The sequence below is a fragment of the Ambystoma mexicanum genome, chromosome 2q (assembly GCF_040938575.1).
Source record: "Ambystoma mexicanum isolate Mex_15411 chromosome 2q, UKY_AmexF1_1, whole genome shotgun sequence".
In the NCBI taxonomy this organism is placed as follows: domain Eukaryota; kingdom Metazoa; phylum Chordata; class Amphibia; order Caudata; family Ambystomatidae; genus Ambystoma; species Ambystoma mexicanum.
In genome coordinates, this window is record NC_090924.1 from 996,317,654 (window position 1) to 996,341,219 (window position 23,566).

The 23,566-nt window shown below is 46.9% G+C and overlaps 1 protein-coding gene across 3 annotated transcripts in view; it reads left to right on the forward strand.

The window, feature by feature from the left end:
* Window positions 1-23,566, forward strand: part of CNTNAP2 (contactin associated protein 2) — a 3,301,953-nt gene that overhangs the window by 3,002,945 nt on the left and 275,442 nt on the right. For all 3 annotated transcript variants that reach the window (XM_069648309.1, XM_069648308.1, XM_069648310.1), the window contains exon 20: window positions 2,518-2,651. In XM_069648309.1, the coding sequence (XP_069504410.1) occupies window positions 2,518-2,651 (134 nt within the window). The remainder of the gene's footprint in view (window positions 1-2,517; window positions 2,652-23,566) is intronic.

Sequence of the window (23,566 nt, forward strand, 5' to 3'; positions counted from 1 at the left end):
GGGGAGGCTGGTACACACCTTCAGGGGTCCTCCAGCACAGTGAGGCCCTGGGCAGCATTGTGGCTGGCAGAAATTAAGGTCTCATTTCAGCAACTGTTCAACCCCAATTGTCCCTGGGTATGGTTACCAGACATTGCTTGCTTATGCCCTGGAACACCTGCCTTCTCGCAACTGGAGGACTTTGGAAAGGACTGCTCATCCAACAGAGTCCAATAGAATCTTCTCGAAGGTTTGAAGTCCAGAAATGATTCAACGAAGTAGTGGAAACCGCTTCTTTTAAAGGCAATAGTCTACAGGTGATAGGACAAAAGCAAGCCCACTTTAAGGGTCCAGTCCCTGTCCTTGGAACAAGTGGATTTTTCATTGCTACATGAAGTGAATGGGGCCGGAAGGAAAGACAGAAGCAGAGAGAAATAAGATGGCAGAACCTCCAGCGGTAAAGAGCTCCCAGTCACTACATTAAAGGCCTTTTAGAATGCAGCACCCTGGTGTGAGGCTACACCTTTATTTATTGCAAATGTGTGTGCCCTTTGATTTCTGTTCCCAGGACAGCTTCGTGTGGAGTGGCTGTCTCTCTGGGTAGGGTGTTACTGGCCCTCACAAAGCAACAAATATAGACAACACCCAAGGTTAGAATCATGTTAGCAGCAACAAGGATATCCTGTCTGAGGAGAATCCACATAACCCGTCAACAGCCAAACTGGGCTCAGATGGGTGACACAGTATGATGTTACATCGCCAGGCTTTTTTTCAGAGTATTTTGCACAAGATTTATGGTAAAAAAAACTCATCAAACAATATGGGGGTGGGGTAAATAGATATAAGGGTTGGGGGGTGTGGGGAATAGTGACTAGATAATAGGGAAGGGGAGATTGGGGAAACCCCCCAAATACAAACAAAACATTCTGAGTTTTTTCAGCCAAACATTTCAGTGAAAAAATCTGTGAAAAAAACCTGGCGATCTAAGAACATAGAACCGGCTGACACATATGTGACATGATATCAAATGTATGTTGCTTGGATAGCTCTGAGAGATGCTGGCCACCATATTCTAAACTCAGCCCCTGTGCTGCCGAGACTTGGCTGTCACTGCAGCCGTCAGGTGGGCAGCCTTGAACCTGCTCTGTGCCACTGGAGATGAGGCGCTGCAGATAAGGCTACTGATGCAGCAAGGCACAGGTGTACACTATGTGTGTGGCATGTATTTTATGAAAGGGGAATCAGATTAGCAGATTACCCTTTCAGAGATGGAATTATCTACATCATTGTACTAATTAAGAACAATTTAAAAAGCCAGACCTTAAACAACCTTGCCAGATGGTAATTCCTCACACAACACTGGACCACAAACATCTCAATAGGAGCCGACTAGCATGGGGATTGGTGGGAAAGAAGATGGTACATCCAGAACCAGAGCCTTTGGTCTCTGATGGTCAGGATAACTTAATTGGGTATTAGTGAGGTGTTCATTACAATGAATTTAGTCAGAGATCTGAGTTATTTTCTTTCGTATGCACGCTGCATCTTCCCCAAGGAAAGTACTGATTCTGTTGAGTGTTCAAGAATATCTTTCAAGCGTTTAAATGCAAGAAAACATTGAACTTCAACTTCAATTCAACATCAATACTTGGGGAGATTTGTTTTTGCCACTCACAACTACTGATTTTGAGAACATATTGCAATTAACATTAAATTGTTTATGTTGATACCCGTGAAGAATGCCCAGCATGTATAGCAATAGGGACAGGAAATGGAGGGTCTACTACAGAATACATGCATATAGTGTATCTTGTTACAACATTATATATTCATTATATGTTTTTTCCCAGCCATATTGATAAGCGTGTTAAATATTTATTATTTTTGGACTTATGCCCCACGGGCTCAGTTTCACAAATCTGGCAATGTGTTATTTATCTGCTAGCACCATACATGTATACCCATAGTTTTGGGTAAGCTTTGATGTATTTCTGTCATTTGTAGATGTTGATTATATCAAATCTTTTTTAAGTGTTGTGAGTGATGACAATTTGCATGAATACAATATGTTTTAGCATTGAAATACACGATTGTGTACTATACATAAGGTGAAGTTGTGCAGATAACTGACTCTGATGCTTAATCTCTCCTTTTATGTTTATTGCATGGGAAATGTCCAGTTTTCTGTTTACTGTCATATATGTACCCACGCATGCCTAGTCGCTGCATTGGTGCGAGCAGTTTTGTGTCATGTTTTGACCTGATGCTCCCAGCCCAGTGACCTGATATGTCAGGAGAATCTCCAGAATAAGTTTCTGTACATTCTTAGAATCATGAAGTTTGGTTGAGACAGGAGTGGTTAACTCTGTGGGAAAGTACAGATGTTTTCCAGGGAGATACGAACTAAAACAGACACTTGTACTAACATGTTCACCGTATATGGTGTAAGAATAAAAACATAAGCTTAAAATGATACACCATATTAAAACAAATCCAATATGCTCCATATACACATCTGAACTACTGTTCTTATTATAGGGAACTTGCAAGTTCGGTACAGCCTGGGAGATGCCAAGAAGCCATACGACATTGACGTTGACCACAGGAATATGGCAAATGGACAGCCGCACAGTGTCAACATCACACGGACCGGGCGAAACATTGTCCTTCAGGTAAGGAGCCAGAAAATATGTATTTTAAAATGCTGTAGTGTATTCCTAGTACATGCCTCATATTACGTATAGGGTGAGCCAACAAAAGGACAGCAGCAGATATTGTTCTCGCCTGTCATTGTACAAGCTCTAGATTGAACACCCAGCACGTAGCGATCGGATGGCACCAGAATCTCAGTGGTCCAAAAACAAGAAGTAAGAAGGCCTGCTGTGTGTCTGTTCCTCGTGGGCCTCCTCCCTTAGGCCACTGAGCGTCACCTGGGCCTCCTCCATGAGGCCACTGAGCGTCACCTGGGCCTCCTCCCTTAGGCCACTGAGCGTCACCTGGGCCTCCTCCCTGAGGCCACTGAGCGTCACCTGGGCCTCCTCCCTTAGGCCACTGTGCGTCACCTGGGCCTCCTCCCTTAGGCCACTGAGCGTCACCTGGGCCTCCTCCCTTAGGCCACTGTGCGTCACCTGGGCCTCCTCCCTTAGGCCACTGTGCGTCACCTGGGCCTCCTCCCTTAGGCCACTGAGCGTCACCTGGGCCTCCTCCCTGAGGCCACTGTGCGTCACCTGGGCCTCCTCCCTTAGGCCACTGAGCGTCACCTGGGCCTCCTCCCTGAGGCCACTGAGCGTCACCTGGGCCTCCTCCCTTAGGCCACTGTGCGTCACCTGCTTTCCCCTGACTGGTGAGGATTGGAAACTTCTTGGTGGTGAAGTACCATGAACTAAGCCATTGTTTTAACACTTCTGCCTGTTGAATTCTGCAGCATCTCCAATGTCATCTTATGCTCTTCGGGTCTGGGATCAAGCCATGATTTGTCTGCATTACCTTTTTTCTAGTAGCTGACCAACATAGGGCCTGCGTCACCAGCTGAGGAAACAGCTAATCATTGTGTTCCTTTGATCTTTTGAGCATAATTGACCAGCACACTTCTGCATATTGGCTGGCCTAGCATGACCTAAGAGCAGTGGTGTGATCCACCAGAGGTGGAGGATTTAGTGGGTCACTGCTGTGAAGCTTAACATTGATCATGGTACGCAGAACAGCAAGTGTGTTTGGCGGAGGGAGGTAGCTCACCTCCACTCTTGTGGGGCGTTCACTGAGCCGTGCTAACTAGGTCTCTTATCTAGGTACATGCTTTGAGTTTTCTCTATAGTGATTGTGGTTTTATTTGTTTTGTGTGCGATTACAGTTTCTTCAGAGGTCACAAGAGGTCTCTTGACAGTCCATCAAAAATTACAGTGGCATCTGTCTACAGTTCAATGTTTGATGACTACAGGGGACAGTTGGGAACCAACAATGATGCCATAGCGTACCCCAGGCACAGTGCACTAGAGGCGAAGGTCAAATTCAGGTGTTTCTCACACTGGTACGTTCGACTTTGGGCCACTCATTTCTGAGTGCTAAAATTTCATGCATCCCTCAAGGTTTGAGTTAATATCACAAAGTAGAGGGATCTACCTTGGTAAACACCACCAGCAAATAGAGAATTTGCTTCATGGATTCACAGGCTAATTGATCAAAGACAATATATTTGTAAAAGATATAATGACCCATTCAGATGCCAGAATGTTCCACTGAGATAAGATTCAACTATAAGCCCTACAGTTCTGATTCTTCTAGCAATGTCGCCTCTTTACCGCTTTCATAAACGGTGACTGTCACACTGCCATTCCAATCATCTTGTGTATTTAGGATTGACAAAAAAACAAATACTCACAAAGCCAATAGTGTTGGCATTTAAATGGGCATGTGTCAGCTGATCGGACACATACACTTGTCTCAGACACAGTCACCCCCATCAGACAGTTACCCTTATTAGGCACAGTTACTTTATCAGGCACAATACCCACTATCAGGCTCAGGCCCCACTATTTAGGAGGAGTCAGCCCCATCAGGTACAGTCACATCGTCCACAGCATGTGTCCCCACGAGGCTGCTACCCCGATGTCCACAGCCATTACCTTCAGGCTATGTTACCCAGGCAAGGTGAAGAGTAGAGCAGCACCGGGGAAGGGGGAGTGGAGAAAGCACATGCAGAGACGTGAAAGAAAGACATGGAGCAAGAGAGGCGTGACAGCATAGACGAATGAGACAATAAGAGAAGCGGGAGAGCCAAGGGCAGAGAGTGAAGAGACGGTGACAAGGGGGCAGAGGTGGAGAGCAGTAGAAAGAGAAATAAGCCGATGGAGAGAAAGGGGGTAGATATAGTGTATGTTCGAGTAAGAGAGCAAAAGAAAGAGAAATAAGCAGGTGCATACGGAGAGAGAACAAGGGAGAATGTCACAGTAAGGAGGAAGAGAGAGAGAGAAAAGGGGCAGAGATAGTGTGGGTTGGGTGAAAGTAAGTGGGTAACATAAAGGGAAATAAATAGACGCAGAGAGAGAAAAAGAGGCAGAGAAAGAGAGACAGGCAGCAAGAGAGAGCCAGAGAGAGAGAGAGAGAGAGAGAGAGAGAGAGAGAGAGAGAGAGAGAGAGAGAGAGAGAGAGGAGAGAGAGAGAGAGAGAGAGAGAGAGAGGGAGAGGGAGAGGCAGAGATTATGTGGGTGAGGGTAAAAGAGCAAAATAAAGAGACACATGGATGCAGAAAGAGAGAAAGAGAAGTGGCCAGATATTGTGTGGGTGACAGTAAGAGGGCAAAATAAAGAGAAATAAGTAGATGCATAGTGAGAGAGAATGTCACAGGAAGGGGGTGAGAGAGAGAAGGGGCGGAGCTAGTGTGGGTTGGGTGAGAATAAGGGAGTAAAATAAAGAGAACTAGATGGAGAGAGAGAGAGAGAGAGAAAGGGGCAGAGAGTGTGTGGGTGAGAGTAAGAGGACAAAATAAAGAGAAATAAGTAGATGCATAGAGAGAGAGAGTGAGAGAGAATGTCACAGGACAGGGGGTGAGAGAGAGAAGGGGCGGAGCTAGTGTGGGTGAGAGTAAGAGGACAAAATAAAGAGAAATAGGGAGATGCATAGAGAGAGTGACAGCAAGGCGGCGAGAGAAGGGGCAGAGATAGTGGGGGGAAGAGGAAGAGAGCAAAGGAAAGAGAAATAAAGAGATGCATATAGACAGAGAGAGAGAGAGAGAGAGAGAGAAAGAGAAAGGGAGAGAGAGAGAGAAACGGAAAGAGTGACATCAGAGATAGACTGTCAGAGGGGAGGACCAGGTAAGTAGAGGAAAAGAAGCAAACGGTGGATGGCCAAATCAAGGGGGTGGAATACAGACAGAGACATGAAACAGTCAATTACAGAGAAACGGAAAGTAACTGAGGAGAGAGTGTGAAAGTGCTTTGCATACTCTATTGTAGGGAAAATAAAGGCGAGGTGAAGCCACGATTTTGGGGCTCAGGGAACACACGCATTTGCTCTCCCTTTACCAAAATCGAAGAATCTTTGGTCCCCTCCTCCTCCTTCGACATGAACACAGCTCAGACCTTAATTTGATGAGCCACATCTATCAAAATAAGCATGGGTACTCCCTTCAGGTCTGCGTACCCTTTCATCATTGCTGAAATTACAATAATAAGCAAGTGGCATTTGAAGGGCAAGAGCAGTTCCCTTGCGTTCTAGCATGGGTACATGACATAGTTCAACAATAGGAGCCACAGTGAATGTATACATACCGTAGTATCGATGCAGTACCCAGATCCGTAGCCATATGAAGAAGGTACACATTATTTAGTTTTCACTAGATAAGCACCAACACATAATGTACAATGTGCAAGGGCTCAAGCATGAATACAGGAGACAGATTGGAAGTAACAAGGAATACACGTATATCATAGCATTGATAGAGGATACGGATTAGAAGTTACCAGGGGTGCGCATTTATCAGAACATAGATTGAAGTTACAAGCGGGCCACGGTTTAAAGTGGTGTTGTGAGCTAAAAAATGAATGACATTGTGGTGTGCAATGTGTCTGTAGGTCCTATTATTATATAATGAAACAAAACATGTCTGTAGGTCCTATTATTATATAATGAAACAAAACATCTGATCCTCTCCTCTTTCGGTATATCTCACCATTTCTACGCTGATGATACTCAGCTATTCCTCTCCTTTTATTCCTTCTCCCCCGACATCCATCTCAAGCTCTCCTCCTGTCTTTCCGTTGTCAAATCCTGGATGTCCTCCCACTTTCTGACCCTCAATGCCGATAAAACTGAAGTCCTTTTCTTCCCAGGTAACACTCTCCCTCCCACCCCCACCAAACATTCTCTTTTCCTCTTCCCAACTCCCCTTTTCCCCCATGCCTGCAATCCTGTCCTTCACATCGACTCCAACCGCTCCCTCTCCCACCACATCTCCCTCACCTCCCGCTCTTGCCGCTTCCACCTCTATAACATTTGTAAAGTCCATCCCTTCCTCACCTTCCATGCTACTAAACTCCTCATTTCCTCCCTCATCTTCTCTAGACTACTGCTCCTCTCTACTCTTCGGTTTCCCCTCCTCCCATCTCTCCCCTCTCAAATCTGTCTACCACTCCGCTATCCGCGTGCTCTGTCTTCTCTCTCCTCATGATCACATCTCCTCTTCCCTCCCCTCCCTAAGCTGACTCTCCTTCCACTCCCTTCTCAAATTCAACTTCCTCTGCCTTATCTTTAAATCCCTCTATGGTCTCGCCCCACCTTACCTTTTCTCTCTCCTCACCTTCCACTCTCCCCCCCGTCCACTTCGTTCTGCTGACCTCTTTCTTCTCACCACTCCTCCCCTGCCCTGTGCCCCATCCCGTCTCAGATCTTTTCAACTTCTCGCCCCTTTCCACTGGAACTGTCTTACCCTCCCCATACGCTCCATCTCCTCCTTCAACTCCTTCCGCACTTCTCTCAAGTCTTACCTCCTCCAATCTCCATCATAATACCTGAGCTATCTATTTCACGTAGGTCCTACCCCGATTCCTACATTTGTACTACCACCCCCCCACCTCCCGTTTCAGCCATGTAATACCTTACTGTTCATGTAAATTTCTCTAAGAACTGCTTTCTGATACTTGTTTCATTTTTACTGTGCTTGTTATGTATTCTCCTGTTCTCATGTAATGCGCTTCGGATTTAAGCACTATATAAATCCCAATAAAATACAAATACAAAATACAAAACCAGAGCCAGTTAATGTGTGAGGGTAATGTGACAAATCTTGTCAATTCATCCCTTCTCCCCAGAGGGGAGACACCCCCCTGTGAGGCTAGCAAAGTAAACCCTGTCCACAAGACCCTCCCTTGGGGTCTGGGCAAGTGGGACCTAACTGGGAGTGACTCCCCTCTCAGGGACAAGAACTCCCAGCCCATGAGGATCTCCCCAACCGGACTACATTGTCTGGCTACATGGGACTTGAAAAACCTGTTTGTTCTTGTGTTTTGAGCACAACTATCAGTTGGCTTCAGGCAATTCAGGGTTTCGTCTGAACACCGGCATCACAGGAGGACACACCCGTTTCGATTGTGATGGTGTACTTAAATACAGGAAGAAATGTGAAGGTAGAGACCCCTACGGAGGGAGGAGAATCCTAGCTACGCAGAGGCGAGCCTCTGTTCAGATAACGTCCTGGAGGGGCTGAGCTGCAGAGCCAGCGGTAGCATAGAGGAAGCAAGAACTGCTAGTTGGAGGCTGAGAGGCGGACAATGTGACGAGCAAGCTCTGCTGGTCGGATGGAGACAGAAAGAAAACAGTCTTCCCTGGTGGCGCGACCACTAGAGAACAGCGGCAGTATACGTCATCGACAAGTTGGGCCAGGTAGAAGCCCACAATGAGGCTGTTGTGTAAAACTCTGTTTCCTTTCAGTTAGATTTTCTCAAGGGGTAAGGCCAGTTTTCTTCCTAGGATTTGGACTCCAGGCTATTTTGAATTGGACTTTGATGAACACCCTTAGTTTTTGTTTTAGTAGGCAGGGAACTTCCCCTCATGGATACAGGGTCAGATAGGCATTTTTATTTTTTATTTTCAATCAAAACCCTAGAACATGGATCAAAATTCCATGAATCAGGCCCTTAATTGGAATTGAAGCACATTAGTTACTTTGACATCGCAAAAATCTTTATCATTTTAATGAATCGGGAAGCTAATATTACTGAATATTTTGGTGTGAAATAATAATTTTATGTTTCATTTCATCAAAAACAGTTTATTTTATCCAGATTTCAAACATTCTACTTCAGAAATGACACATTTAGTTAAGAAATTAGCTCAATTAGTTCAAGGGGCCAACTAGTGACAGGAAATTATTGCAATTCTTCCTCCAAACCCATGCCATTGTCATGAGTGGTCCGCAGTGTAAAGAATCTGAAATGGCTCTCTGACGAGGACCAGTGGCTGGGAGCCACGGTTTCCACTCCCAGCCAGGCAGAGCTAGCTACCAATGTCAAAATAAATGAAGAACCATTTCATTGGCATAGTAACAAAATATGTTGGCAGGCCAGCAAAACCTCAGCGGTGGCGCGTGCCATGCAAACAGGTTTTACAAAAAGAGCAATGTAAAGCTACATTATTTTGACTCTGGCACAGTATGTTCTTGTAAGGTCTGTCAGTTTTAGCACCTTTGGGATATTCTGCGTCGTTATTAGCACGTTGTTTCTGATATTGCTGGCAGTATTTCTCAACATTTATGTGTCATTCCTAAGCATCATGGTCCAGTCCCCATTAACATTCTTGTGCGTTTGGTGTTTGTATCCATTAGAAAATGTGTTTCAAGACACCATGCATTGGCACCAAAGATAAGATGAAAATAAACAACAGTTTCTACTAACATTAAATAAGTTATTTTGCAGAATGCAGAATTAATGCAAAATATTGGCTGTCTGGTGTGCTCTTCCCAACAGCTATGCCATCACCTACCAGGCTAGAGTGCAAAGTGCTGCAAATTGAGGGTCTATTTTTACATTGTATTAATACCAATAGCAAATAACCTTGTTCTGTTTATGATTGAGTGTTTATATTTTTTTAAAATTTATTTATAGTGCAATAGCCAGAATTTGACTTTTAACACATTTCGACATACAGTACACAAAAATAAAAACAAATAAAAATCATCCAACAGTTTACAAGTTTTAAATAGAGCACACATCATAAAAACCGTAAAGAGGGGAAAACAATTCAAATCAGCGCAAACAGTTCAATCTGTTACTAACTTCAATTCCCTTAAACATCGTCCCACCTCAATTGATAGAGCCATCTCTTTACCAGAAGATAATCTTGCCCAAAAGTCATCGGTATTAAGATGAGACTCATCATGGACAAATCTACTAAAAAGTCTGGCCCTGATACTCCAGGTCCCAAGGCAATTAGATAACAAATGCTTAATAGTCTGGACTTCACTACTAGGACACCTGTCAAATTGATAAAGTCCCCCCTTCCTTATCTCTGATAGCTAATAATTCTAGAGTAGGGAGTAAATTTAGGCAAAATCTCAGAAAAGTAGATCTAAACCGAGGGTTAGGGGACTTCTTTAAATAAGCAGGCACAAATGATAAGCGTTTATCCAGCACTGTCAAAGAGACTGATCTTTTGGTTCTTCGCATATCATCAATCCTGTCTATCCAATCAACTAATTTCATTAATTCTTTCACTTTTAAAGGGTTCTGCAGAAGCAACTCAACATCACAGTCACAACCAGACAATAGTTCCAAAAATGTTTGCCCTAATCTATACAGAAAATCATTGTTCCCTTGTTGGAGCTCTATAGCTGCTTCCTCAAAAAGGGAATTCTTTGGAGGGTCTAGGATTAATCTGTAGCGAGTCAACCACTTCCATTCTAGCCATGATCTGAGTGACGAGAGACCAAGTTCATAGTTCATAACGCAAGCCAACAATGGGAACACAGTCTGGCAGACCCAATGTACGTTTCCAAATCCTAGATTCTATTACATCCCATTCTATCTCCAAAGCTACAGCATTATAGTCCAAAGCATATAAAATTATGGGAACTACCTTCCCTATGTAGAATCTTACAAGGGGAAGGATAGAGAATTTGCCAAACTTGGAATTAATTTTTTTCATCTGAGCACCTAGTTTCACCAATTTTAGATCAATAGATGACAACAGACTATTCTTTCATGGAAAAGATCTCAATAAAGCTCCCAGATAAGTTAGTTCTGAAACAACCTCTACCGGAGACTGATCCAACTTCCAAGCAAAATTCTTCACTATTTTATTTGGTCTCTTGAATAGAAGAATCTTGGATTTTGAGGGGTTTATATTTAATGCATTGCTCCTAGCATAAGGTTCTAATGCGGACAAAAGATGTTGCAACCCCACTTGTGAATAATCCAGGACTACTACGTCATCCGCATATGCTAACCAATTTATTTTTGCATTGCCAATGGATGGAGATATTAAACCAATATCCTGCAACCAGTTAGATAGATCCACCATAAAGAGGATGAAAATCACGGGGGCTAATAAACAACCTTGTCGTACCCCTCTAGTTATCCTAATTGGATCAGAAAGCAGACCCGACCTGCCAAGTCTGACCTGCATGTAATTATTGGAGTGCAGCTCTCTCAGAATGGAAAGTAGACCAGGAGGAATTCCCCAGGCATCCAGTTTTCCCCACAGTAAATTCCTATCAACCATATCAAATGCCTGGGATAGGTCAATCCAGGCTCCAAAAAGGGCAGGGCCACCCTTGATAAATGACTTTGCAGCAAGGCAATTCAAGACAAGCCCATTCAATGAAGTAGATAAGCCCTTTCTAAAACCAGATTGCTGCTTAGGGATAATTCCCTTTGTTTTTGCCCAGGTTTCCAATTCCCCTAAAATGATGCCCGAAAAGATTTTACTATCGGCATCTAGCAGAGAAATAGGGTGATAATTAGAAGCCAGTGACCTATCACACGTCTTATAGATAGGTATAACTATGGATTGTTTCCAGGAGTCTGGGATTCTCTTCTGGGGAATGATGCTATCAAAGAGGACCTTTAGAACCTTCGCCCAGGTGACTGGATCCAATTTCAAAATCGAGTTACTCAAACCATTCGGACCAGACGCTCTTGAGGCTGAAGATTTCTTAATTAGCAATTCAAGGTCCGGAACGTTAAATTCGAGACACCAATTGGACATTATATCCACAACCGAGCACACTGGAGCCCCAGAGTCATAAACCTTGGCGAAATGGTAAAGCCACACCCCCTCCTGGATAACAGAATCCTGTTTCTGGTGATGAGTTACCTCATTCATTCCCACCATTGACCAAAAATTCAGAGAATTCCTAAGAGATAGGGCACAAAGCATTCTCTCAGCATCCTGCTGAAGTACCAGATGCTTATGGACACGAAGCCAATTCCTATAATTATTTTTTAGCTTTGCTACTCCCTCCCCATAAGCTTTCACACATAGACCCGATCTCTTTAGGATAGATCTCTGACGCCTCAGTTCAGTCTTTTGGGCTATAATTTGATCGTTGAAGGAATGTTTATGGATCTTGTGGGGTTTCTGCATGGGAAACTCCACCGGAGCCAAATCAGACAGAAAATAAAAAAAAAACAGGAGTACAGAACTCAGACAATTGCTGGACAGATAAATGACTCATCCTATGTCTCAGCTCCTTGTTTAATAGTTGTCCCTCTTTGGGAAACTTTCTGATAGCGTTTCCTGCATTATTAATAAAAAGCTCTTGACCATAGCGAGGGGCCGCTGAAACACAATCATAAGACAAGGCCACCTTCAGCATAGCATGGTCATCATGGTTCCCATCCCCCACAACCAAACTGCAGCAACTCTCAGAAATATTTCTTGAGGCAAAAAAATAATCAATCGTAGAGAAAGAGAAACCTCTGTGCCAGGAGGGGGAGTTCAGGATATCCCCCCAGATGTTCCCATTCAGCATAATGAGATTCCAATCCTGCATAAACTCTACCCATATTTTGCCATTACTGGACTTCTGTTTGAAGTTTCCCGACCTTGGGTCCAGTGTAGAAATACATTGGGAGTTGAGATCCCCGGCAATAAGAATATCATCTGCCGGGTATTGCAAGAAACAATCAACTAAACCATCAGAAAGGGCATGCAAAAACTCGGATAATGGAAGGACACCAGGGTTCCAATACAAATTTACCACTATCCAACTTGGACATTCAATAGGACTTCTTCTTGACAGCCTCAACATAAGGATCCCCTGGATACTGTTTGAGATAATAAGAGGATTTAAAGACTTCATTACTAGAAGCCACCAAAAGACCCCCCATTGGTCTACCAACCCCTGAGACCAAGGCCAACTGCTGAAAAATAGAGTACCCATCTATACCCACTAAACAAGTTAACCAAGTTTCTTGAAAAAGAATTAGGTCAAATGTTTTAAAAATGTCTGATCTTCTAGGCTCCTCAGAGAAGGAGGCATAACCTCTAGTATTCCATGATAACACATTAACCTGAGTCGACCCTAGAGCTTCGGATGGGTCATACCCATCTTAAGAAAAACTTGTGAGATTACGTCGGGGTGCATATCCCACACATTCGATTGAATGATTGCGGGAACATCCTTAGTTACTGCTCCCCAAGCATGCTCTTGGTTAACTCCCTGGCAAGAATGAGCAGAAACAAGTACCGGACAAGTCAAAGAAATCTTCAAACCCCTCTGCTCCCAAGCCACCACCTCTCCCATAATTAAATCTAGACCAAGTCTTGACTTCATTACTATTGCCGCCGTATTCGTATCAGAACCAAGCAGAAAACCCACTGCCTCAATGTCAGCTGATGAAAAGTACTTCAAGGCTGGAATTGACTTCATTTCCAGAAGAATTGCAGAATGATTTAATGGTGAGTCATTGCGTGTAGATGCAGAGTGTCATGACAAAAAAACTCTAAGATCTGGATTCTGCTTATCCGATTTATCTATCCTCTGGCCTCCTAAAGGGATATTTCCATTCCCCATCGGAGCTCCTGAACCAGTAGGAACCACAGTTCCAATAACTGGAAGCGATCCTATCTGTAGATCTTGTAAATGACCATCAGACCTGTGAAATACAGATCTGTCAGGCGGGCATTTTGTTACATCAACAGTATTTACTTGAAGATTTTCAATACTAGAAGTCACACCCTTGGTCCAGGGACCTAAGGCCACCCTCTCTGATTTTTTCAAGAAAATAGGAGCAATTTTCACCAAAGGGTTAGGCGGTGTCTTTTTCTGTTTTGCCATTAAAAAGATTGGTGCGGAGGCCACCAAGGGGCGCACAGGCAATGGCTGCCTGAACGCCGTGCTGCTGCTGAAGCTGGGCCATTGACGGGGATTGAGCACCCAACCCAGACCCCACAGGTGGATTCTCTCGCCTGACCTGAGTGGGCGAGCCCCCCGTGACGCCCCCGCAAAAAAGAACGGAGCATGAGCTCCCCCCGGGAGCCTGAGATCGGGCCGTGCCGGAGGAGCGGCGAAGAGCGCATCGGCGCCAGGAGAAGAGGAGTGGCCCACCAAAGCGGCAGAGCTTCTTTTACGCGCCGGCGAGCCCGTCTCCCTGCGCTCATCCGCCCCCCCGCCTTCGCGGGGGGCCCACGAGATTGTGGGACAGCGGCCCCGGCGGGGAATCCAGTCATTCGCCGTTCTCCCCCTCCCCCCGGGCTGTGACGAGTCCCCGGTGGGGCGGGCCCCAGCGGGCTTATCGGAAAGCCGTCACGGAAACAGCACCCAGGGCCTGATTCGGGAAGATCCGGGCCCCGACACCCCCCCGGAGCGGCAGAGCGGGGTCGGGGCATGTGGGGGAGGGGCGGCACCCCCCCCAGATTTAAAAAAGAAAAAGAAAAAAAGCCACAGGTTCCCGTGGAAAGCGCCCCCCAGTGTGTGGAATCTCATCCCCAGAGCACATTAACTGCCAGAGCGGAAACGCAACCCCCCCCTCTCTCGAGGGGTCCCAGAACCGCTGCAGCCTGCACCCACATTGTGGACACTACAGGTGGTGGCCCCTGGGCCCATTCCCAGGGCGTGTGCCCGCCTGACTTCCCCCGGGAGGGGGAACACACCCCCCAGAAGGTCTCCCCACCCCAAAGAAGAATGCCAAAATCTAGAAGGATTCCAGGTGTGAGCCCCCCCCCCACGGAAAGACACCAGCCTCCCGCGGGTTCCCCCGAGACACCTCAGCCTGGTGACCTCAAGCCAGGACCTCGAGGAGACTCCCCAAAGTCCAACGGATAGCAGTGGTCCCCGCAGTGGGCACAGTGGAAGACTGCATGAACTGGCAAGCGGCCCTGCAGGCATATCACTTTAAGGGAACGGAGGGCGCGGCCAGCGTCCCCACAGAAGCCGGGGACATGGCCAAGCGGAGACCTCAATGCAGTCCACAACGGCGATGGAGAGGGGCTTCACCTCCATCCTACAGGAAATCAGGGACATGCGGTCAGACATCGCCCAGAAATTCGAAAAGATCGACCAAAGGGTGGACAAGGTTGAGGACAGACTCCTGCAGGTGGAAACCAACCATTCATCAACGGCAGCCCAGGAGGTGAAAACAGAGATGAGGCTTGCAGCCCTGGAGAAGAGGGACGAGGAAAGGGCTAGACAGATGGATGACTATGAAAACAGGGAAATGAGAAATAACCTTAGATTTGTTGGGATCCCGGAAACGGAGGGTGAAACGGAGAGAGACTTGATCCGAGTGGTGAGAGACATTATCACACTATTGTTCTCAGAAGAGATGACCACAGAGCTCACGTTCGATCGAGTGCATAGGGCAGGAAGCAAGGCAGGGAACCTCCGGTCAGTCCTGGCCCGGTTCCACTACTTCTCGGAAAAGACTAAGGTGCTTGAGGAAGCAAGGAAAGCAGGGGTGGTGACATATAACAGCTCCTAGATTACCATCTATCAGGACCTCTCCGCATAAACCCTGGCCAAGCGCAGGATGTGCCGTCCCCTAACGCAGTTACTAAAGGAAAAGGGGGTGCGATACAGGTGGGGGTACCCCTTCTCCCTGGCCTTCGAAATACATGGGTCAATGGACAATGCTGATCACAGAAGAAGACATAAGGGGAGCCATCCGTGATTATGTGGTGGAGCCCACCCCCCGGAGGGGCCCAGTGGGTCCAGAGGCCCTTGTTAGGGGTAGCCCTGGCCAGTCGGGCACCAGAAGAAAGAAAACCAGTGCAAGAAAATTCAAAAAATTGAACACCCCGCCGCCCGCACTGGAAGGCGAACACGTCGACTCAGAGGGTCCTGAGGTTTCTCAGAATGCAGAGTCCCCTTGAACAACAAGTATAATGGGGTCAACCAAAGGAACGAAGCAGTGGAGGGTAGGGGGGCTCAAAGACACGAGCATGGTACAGAGTGCCTAGCCGAGAAGGGCAGGCTGGTGGTCCGGCCTAAGGCCAGCAATGGCGGAACTAACTGGCTGGATGCCGGGAAGGGGGGAGGGTGGCTACAAGTTGGTGGGGGTTGTTCTTTTAGGGATGGGTATTAGAGTTCAGTTGGGGGCTAGTTTAAGTTAAGGGCCCCCCGGGAGGGAGGAAGGGGGAACCAAAGAAATCAGGATGTGAGACGAAAAGAGCGCGAAGGGAGCAATGACATGAGGAGGTCGACCAAAAGGGAGGTTCATTTAGATTATGGCTGATAGTCTGCCTGCCCTGGGCGTGGGTACCTTGAATGTGCGGGGCCTGAATACCCCCACTAAGAGATCTCTGGTTTGTAGAGAGTTTAGTAGGGCAAAATTAGACCTATTTTTCTTTGAAGAGACACACTGGGCTTGGGGGAAAGAACCCAAAATGAGGGGGGGGATTGGAGAGATGCTGTGCGCATCCCACAGGACCAAGAAAAGGGGAGTGGCCATTTTATTATCAAGGGAAGTAGGCTTCAAGAGGTAGGCCACATTGAAGGACCCCGAGGGCCACTATCTGTTGGTAAAGGGCTTGTTGCAGGGCAGCCCCCTGACCCTCGCGGTAGTCTACTGCCCGAACGAGGGACAAGCGCAGTTCTGGGAGGAAGTGAGGGACAAGCTCAAACTTTTTGTGCAGGGCACAGTGGTGGTGGGGGCAACTTTAACATGGTCCTAGACCCATCCACAGATAGAAAGCGTGCAGGTCCCCATACCAGTAGGCTCGCCGATGAAGCCATTGCACAACATTTTCAGCGGGTTAACTCCGAGCTGGGCTTGGTGGATACAAAACCGTCCCCGGGACGGATAGTCCTGCGTTCACTTACTATTCTGCCATCCACTCCTCATACTACAGAATTGATTACGTCCTGGTAGATGAGACCCTCCGCCCATACACCTCTGGCTATAAGGTAGACCTGGTCACCTGGTCGGACCACGATTTGTTCCGTGTTACGATTGCAGAGGAATGGCGCAAAGACCGCAGGGGACAATGGAAATGCAACGATGCCCTATTAAAGGATGAGGTCCATGCCCAGGAAGTGTTAGATGCTATAACGGAATTCTTTGAGCTTAACGATAATGGGGAGGTTAGCACACACACACTGTGGGACGCCTTGAAGGCAACCCTACGAGGGGTTCTCATTAAAATAGGCGCCCACAAAAAAAGGGAAAGGGAGGCCTGTGAGAACACCCTGAGAGACAAAATAGCCCACCTCCAACCTGGAGGCCCCCCGGATCAGCCTCTCGGGCGCGACCGGCTTGCCGCCCTGGAGGACTACAGGCTCCAGCTGAAGGACCTCCTATTCAGAACAGAGAGGAGCCTCCAAATGGTCAAGCAAAGATATTATGACAAGGGGGACAAAGCGGATAGGATCCTGGCCTGGATTCTGAGAGAGGTCCAGAGGAGTAGAATGGTCAAGGCAGTGAGGGATGCTCAGGGGTCATTGGGTTATGATAATCCCCACATAGGAGAGGCCTTCCACCAGTATTATCCAAAATTGTACACGTCAGAATGTAACGGGGGCAATGCCCAGATAGAGGACTTCCTGAGCTCCATCCAGGTCCCAGCCTTAACGAGAGAGATGTCGGAGGGGTTAGAGGGGCCGGTTACTGAGGATGAGATAGAAAAAGTGATTGGTGGGATGAAGGTGGGATCTTCCCCCGGGGAGGACGGCTACACAGTGTATTTCTACAAAAGGTTCCGCTCCACTCTGGCCCCGTACCTGGCACGGGTTTTCAACTCTGTGTTGGAGGGGGGGGTCTCTCCCCGAATCCATGATGGGGGCCATAATATCTGTGTTGCCCAAAGAGGGTAAGGAACCCGCAGAATGTTCCTCATACCACCCAGTATCACTAATAAACATAGACGTGAAGATCCTGGCCAAGGTAGTGGGGAGGCGGATGGAAGGGATTATGCCGAAGCTGGTACATGGGGACCAGGTGGGTTTCATAAGAGAAAGGCAGGGGTCAGACAACATCCGCAAAACAATAGACCTAATTCATTACGCCCAAGAATCGGACCTGGAAGCATGTGTTCTCTCCGTAGACTCAGAAAAGGCCTTCGACAGGGTCATATGGAGATACATGGAACTCCTCCTCCAAAAAATGGGCTTTGGGTCACACATTAGGAATTGGATTGCCGCACTTTATAGAGCCTCCACAGCAAGGGTCCAAGTGAATGGGAGGTTGTCGGAGTCCTTTCCCCTCTCACGAGGAACGAGGCAGGGCTGCCCACTCTCCCCATTGATATACGTTCTAACGATGGAACCCCTAGCCATAGCGGTGAGAGCGCACCCGGATATCAGGGGGATTAGAAGAGGTGAGATAGAATTCAAGCTTTCCCTGTTTGCAGACGATATCCTGGCCTACATGGTTGACCCTGGCTCCTCGCTTCCCCCCTTCTAGTCATTGGTGGCCGCGTTCGGGTGCTTTTCAGGGCTGAAAATTAACACGACAAAATCAGTTCTACTCCCAATGAGAGCTCGAGACCCAGGGCTGGACCCCCTGGATAGGTTCCAGGGGATAGAGGAGGGGAGGGCCTCCATACGATACCTGGGTGTCCTGCTCAATAGAGACTTGTCCAAACTCGCCACCACCAATTATGACCCCATATTGACAGAGATTACATCTGATTTGAGGAGATGGGGCAAGATGATTCTGTCTCGGTATGGCCGGATGACGGCAGTCAAGATGAATGTCCTGCCAAGGCTTTTGTACCTCTTTACAGCAATGCCAACCAGCGTCCCCGATCGGTCCTTTAGGGATCTACAGACCGCAGTACGAGACTTCATATGGCAAGGAAAATCACAGAAAACTAGGAGGGCGATCCTGACTCTACCGAGGGAGGAGCACGGGTTTGGGTTACCAGATTTTTCATCTTTATTTCCGCGCCACCCAGCTAAGCGTCCTCTTGGGACACATGAAAGAAGGGTTGAGAACCTATTGGTCTTACTTAGAGGATATGGACACACACCCCCTAAAGGTTCGGGACCTCCTGTGGGCCCCGTGCAAGTCAATCCCAACAAAGTTGAGAACCCATCCGACACTGGGAGTTTTTTGGGAAATTTGGAAAGAGGGCCCACAGACTGCCTACCTTACTTCATGGCCGTCCCCACTGTCCTCTCTCTGGGGCCGCCCTCTAGACCTGGGAAACAAGGAATTCCAGGCCTCCCAGAACTGGTCTGACATGGGAATGGAATGGGCCAGACAGTTGTTCAGAGGGGGCGAGTTTTTAGAGTATGAGGAATTGAGAGACGCTCTCGGAGGGAGGTCCCTTTTCATCTTTGAATATCTTCATCTCAAGGGCATACTCTGCGACCAGTCATGGGGCCAAAATTTGAGGAGGCAGTTGACCCCCTTTGAGAAGCTCTTGGACACGGCAACTTCAAGAAAAGGGGCTCGCGGCTGATTTACACCTGCGCTGTGCAGAGTCTTCAGAGAAATGTGTATGAAAATTAATTTTTGCCCCTGATGAAGAGTGATACAAACTCGAAACGCGTTGGGCCAGTTACATCAAATGTATAATAAAAAGCGGAGTCGGCGCTGAGTCTTGGGAGTGTACGGAGTGTCTCCCTTTTTCCCTGTGGCTTTTGCAGTCTGTCTACACTGCTTCCTGATTTCGCATTGTGGGCGTGCCTGCAGCTGAAAGACCCGACTCTCCCGCGGAGCGGGTGCGGAGTCGGCGCTGAGTCTTGGGAGTCTTAGGAGTCTGAGGGGTGTGAGGACTTGTGCCTTCTTTTGGAAAGGTCAGGAAGGCGGTCCTGTCTCCCAAGACTCGGGCGCAGCGAAAGATTGAAGCTGCTTCAATGGAAATATCAGCCGTGAGAAAACGAGGCAAGGTTGATGTGGAGGTCTGTGCCGAAAGTGTGAACATTGAATTGGAGGGGCCGGCTGTCCTGACGCCCAGTATAACCAGTGCCTCTACGGAATTATCTCCCGCTGCTCTCCAACAAGTAAGTGCTAACATGGATGCTTGTGCGCAACTTGCCACGCAGGAATCTCTATTCGCATTTAAAGCGGCCAGTCGTGTATTTGCTGATCAGCACACACAGCAAATTTTGTCAAGCCCCTTGTCTGGTTTGTCGGATAAGCTTTGTGGTTCGTTTTCTGCTGGGACTGATGTGAATGTCGAGCCCTTGACGTGCACGGCTGAACTAACAGTTGGTGCAAGGCCAGCTTGTGTGCTGAACAGGACCGATATGTGCTTGACTTGCTCCAGTCCTGCAAACCAGAGAATTTGCACAGGCAAGATGTCAGTGGCCGGCCGCTTGTCTGAGACCTTGCTCGAAAGGCCCAGTTCTATTAATTCTCTACTTATTGCTCCTCAACGGACTACTAAGAAACTCAATGTAATAGCAGAGCCGGCTGACCCGATTCCAAGCGAGCACTGCCAACGATCGCCTGATTACGGCACTCAGAATAGTAACAGCGAGAGTGTTTCCTGTGAAATAGAGTCTTCTAAAAAGTCGATGCAGTGTTGTGACTTGGGGTCTGCGGACTCTGTACGGTCTACTGTTGTGCATACACTGGGTGTTCCACGTCACTCTGCAGGTATTGCTGATGACGACGCTGTGTTTCAGAGATCTTTAAGAAACTGTGAAATAAGGCGGTTGAGTTCCGCTGTCGATCCTCAGCCTAAAGCTTCAGGGAATACTCATCCCATCTCTGATATTGTAATAGCACACGGTAGTGAGCGAAGAAACTCGCTGGAGGTGGTCAACAAATTGCTGGCTGATCTCACTCGTATAAATCAACAAAGAATACCTAAGGATAAAATTGGCAAAAACTCTGATGTTTTTACAACGGCTGACCTGGAAAGTGAGTGCTTGCAAGTTGACAGTGGGTCACAACCTATAACTGAGAAGCATCAACTTAATAGAGCTGGTCACTTGGTGAAGCGTATGAGACTTGATGAAAGCCTTTCACCCAGTCTGAGATGCTCTCAAAATAAAAAGGCTAAAAGACTCGTGTACAGCATCTCACCTCACTGCACTCTTCCCTTAGAAATAGAGCAAGACTCTTGTAATTCGGTCGAAGCACCCAGCGATGTCCTCGCTGGTCAAGTGTCTTCTGACTCCTCGTTGATGGAGCGGCCGTATCCTAAGATTAGACGTCCTGTTTATCACAAGAAGAAAGGTGTGCCCTGCAAAGTAACCGAGCCTGGAACTGTAAGAACCATGGCAACAACGCAAGATTTGCAGGCCTTGATAATGTCCTCTTTAAACATATCGATTGCTCCTTTTCTTAAATTATACAAAAGCTTAAATGACACGATTAAAGACCTGTCTGCATGGGTCTGTACATTGTCCAACAATTCAGCAAACTTTGGAAAGGAAATGTCTGAATATAAGAATATGGTTGAAGAGATGATTAGGAAGTCAGATATGACAGAGGCCGCTCTCCTAAATCAAATTTCAAACGCAAATATTGATAATAAACTTCTGGCAGAGGTTGCCAAGGAAGCCTTGAAAATATTCCACAAAAATAAGGGTTGTGATGTGCAGACAGGAGACCCTTATTGTCCAAAGTGTCAAGTTTCAAGAATTTCAAATGGTGTACAGATATCAACAGTGGTTGCCACTGAGCAACGGACGTGTGCTAAGGCGAACATGCTCGTGGAACATCCTATTGCCACCTTGGATGTAAATAACGACTGCTGTGTGAATACATCTAAGGTCCAAACTCTGATAAGCAGTGAAGTAACTAGATCTAAATCTGGTTTCGCCAAAGTGGTAATGGAGGCCCATGATGTGGCAAACTTGGCCCTACAAGATCCACAAAGACCATCGACGTCTAAAGAGGTCACCATTCAGGAGTTACACTCTCCCGTATTGCCTCAGGTAGCGATGAACGTTGAGGCGGAAACCACAGGGTTATATTCTATATTCAAACCTGCTGGTGAATTACAGAAGATGTGTATATCAACCGATTCCGCAAATGGTGCCCTAGGAATGAAGACTAAAAACCAACCGAAAAAGAAAGTAAAGAGACGTAATAACAACTCGCTTAAGTTTCTGAGGAACATTAGAAATGTGGATATAACTGTGAATGGTACGCTCACAAAATTAGCTCAACCAGCTCGTAACCAGACTGGTACAAGCGGCACAAAATCGGCTATGGATCCTGATGGCTCTTACACTCGTTTCAGTGATATATCTGATACTTTGATGAATGTTTCAATTTATGACGATGAGGATCAATGTGACAGTGGAATAAAAGTAGTTCATGAACGGCCATCTATTGGATCCTCCCGGGATTCTGCACATGATGACGGGCTGGCTAAAATCGACACAAAGAATCCTGTCATGAGCCAGCTGTCTGTTCTCAAAGAACCAATAGCAGAAGAGAATTTGCCACCTATGGCGACAAAAGCGGACCAATCTGTTCTCCTGGTACAGCTGCAGAATACTCAACAGTCGGCGGCGAACCAGGCCTTAGGTGATGGTAAACTGCCTTCAATGTTGTTACTTAACTCACATAACAATGTAACGAAAGCCTTGGACGAATTACAGACTTCATCCAGAACATGTCAACTGATTCCACTAACAACTCGCCCAACACCAGAAAAAGAGGCGTTGAATTCGCAATTCTTAACTTTTGATGACAAAAGAAAGATGATTGAAGCAAGGGCGAGAGTCTCAAGTGCCTTGCCGCTCAATAAGGTTGGCATTGTGGGACGTAATGGACAAGACAAACTGTCGGTGGCGGGCGGGACGGTGCTTTCTGATCTAGCTGGTGTATTTTGTGACCCTGGAAGGATTCCTAGGGGACCGGCAACTAGCTCTCAGTTCAAGTTACAACAAGACACGTGAAAATTAACGAAGGTGAAACAAAACGTGAATAAGGAGAGAGAGACACAATCATCGAAGCAAGAACCTCATGGTCTGCAACGATTGATACTTGAGCGTATTGAATCCTCGGATGACCTAATTTTAAATCGGCACAACGTACTCTGGTTGTGTCATCTGATTCCAAGCTTAAGAGCAATCGAATCTGATGACCTCAGAATCGTAGAATTTTATGATGAGAAGAAAAATGACGCTGTCATTTTACATCTCCAGTCAAAATTGATTGCTGAAGCTTTGCTTGATGCTGGGCCAGTCCTAATGTCCTTGGGGTTTGATATAACAAGAGCAGATGGTTGTTTACAGTTGCAAACTCCAAAAAGAGATCCCTGCAGTACAGTAGATGATGTGACGAGTCGAGTCTGCACGCAGCAGCCTGAAACACGACTATCTACTGTAGTGTCTGAAAGTCCAGTTCTGAAGTCAATCTCTGTGGCAAAATCATCTAAACCAACGCTGACAGGGGAGCGCATAAAAATCATTGTGAATGGACCCATATGTGGCCCACGGACGATCGTTGAGAGTACATGTGATACTGCTTTAACTCAAGAAGAATCTGATTGGTCTTGGCTCGCAGGCTCTCTAAATAAAAGTGGGAATAAATAACGCCAGGCGTCCGAGTTGCAAAATTCCTGCCGACTGGCTTCCTGGAACACTAGAGGCTTTAGCCATTTGTTTCAAACATCATGGGCAACTAACTTGGATCTGTTATGCCTACAGGAAACTTGGCTAAGCACTAGTCCTCTTTTAGAGGGTTTTGAAATTGCTTGTAATCCGGCGATTCGCCAAGCCAAAGGAAGACCCATGTCTGGCTTG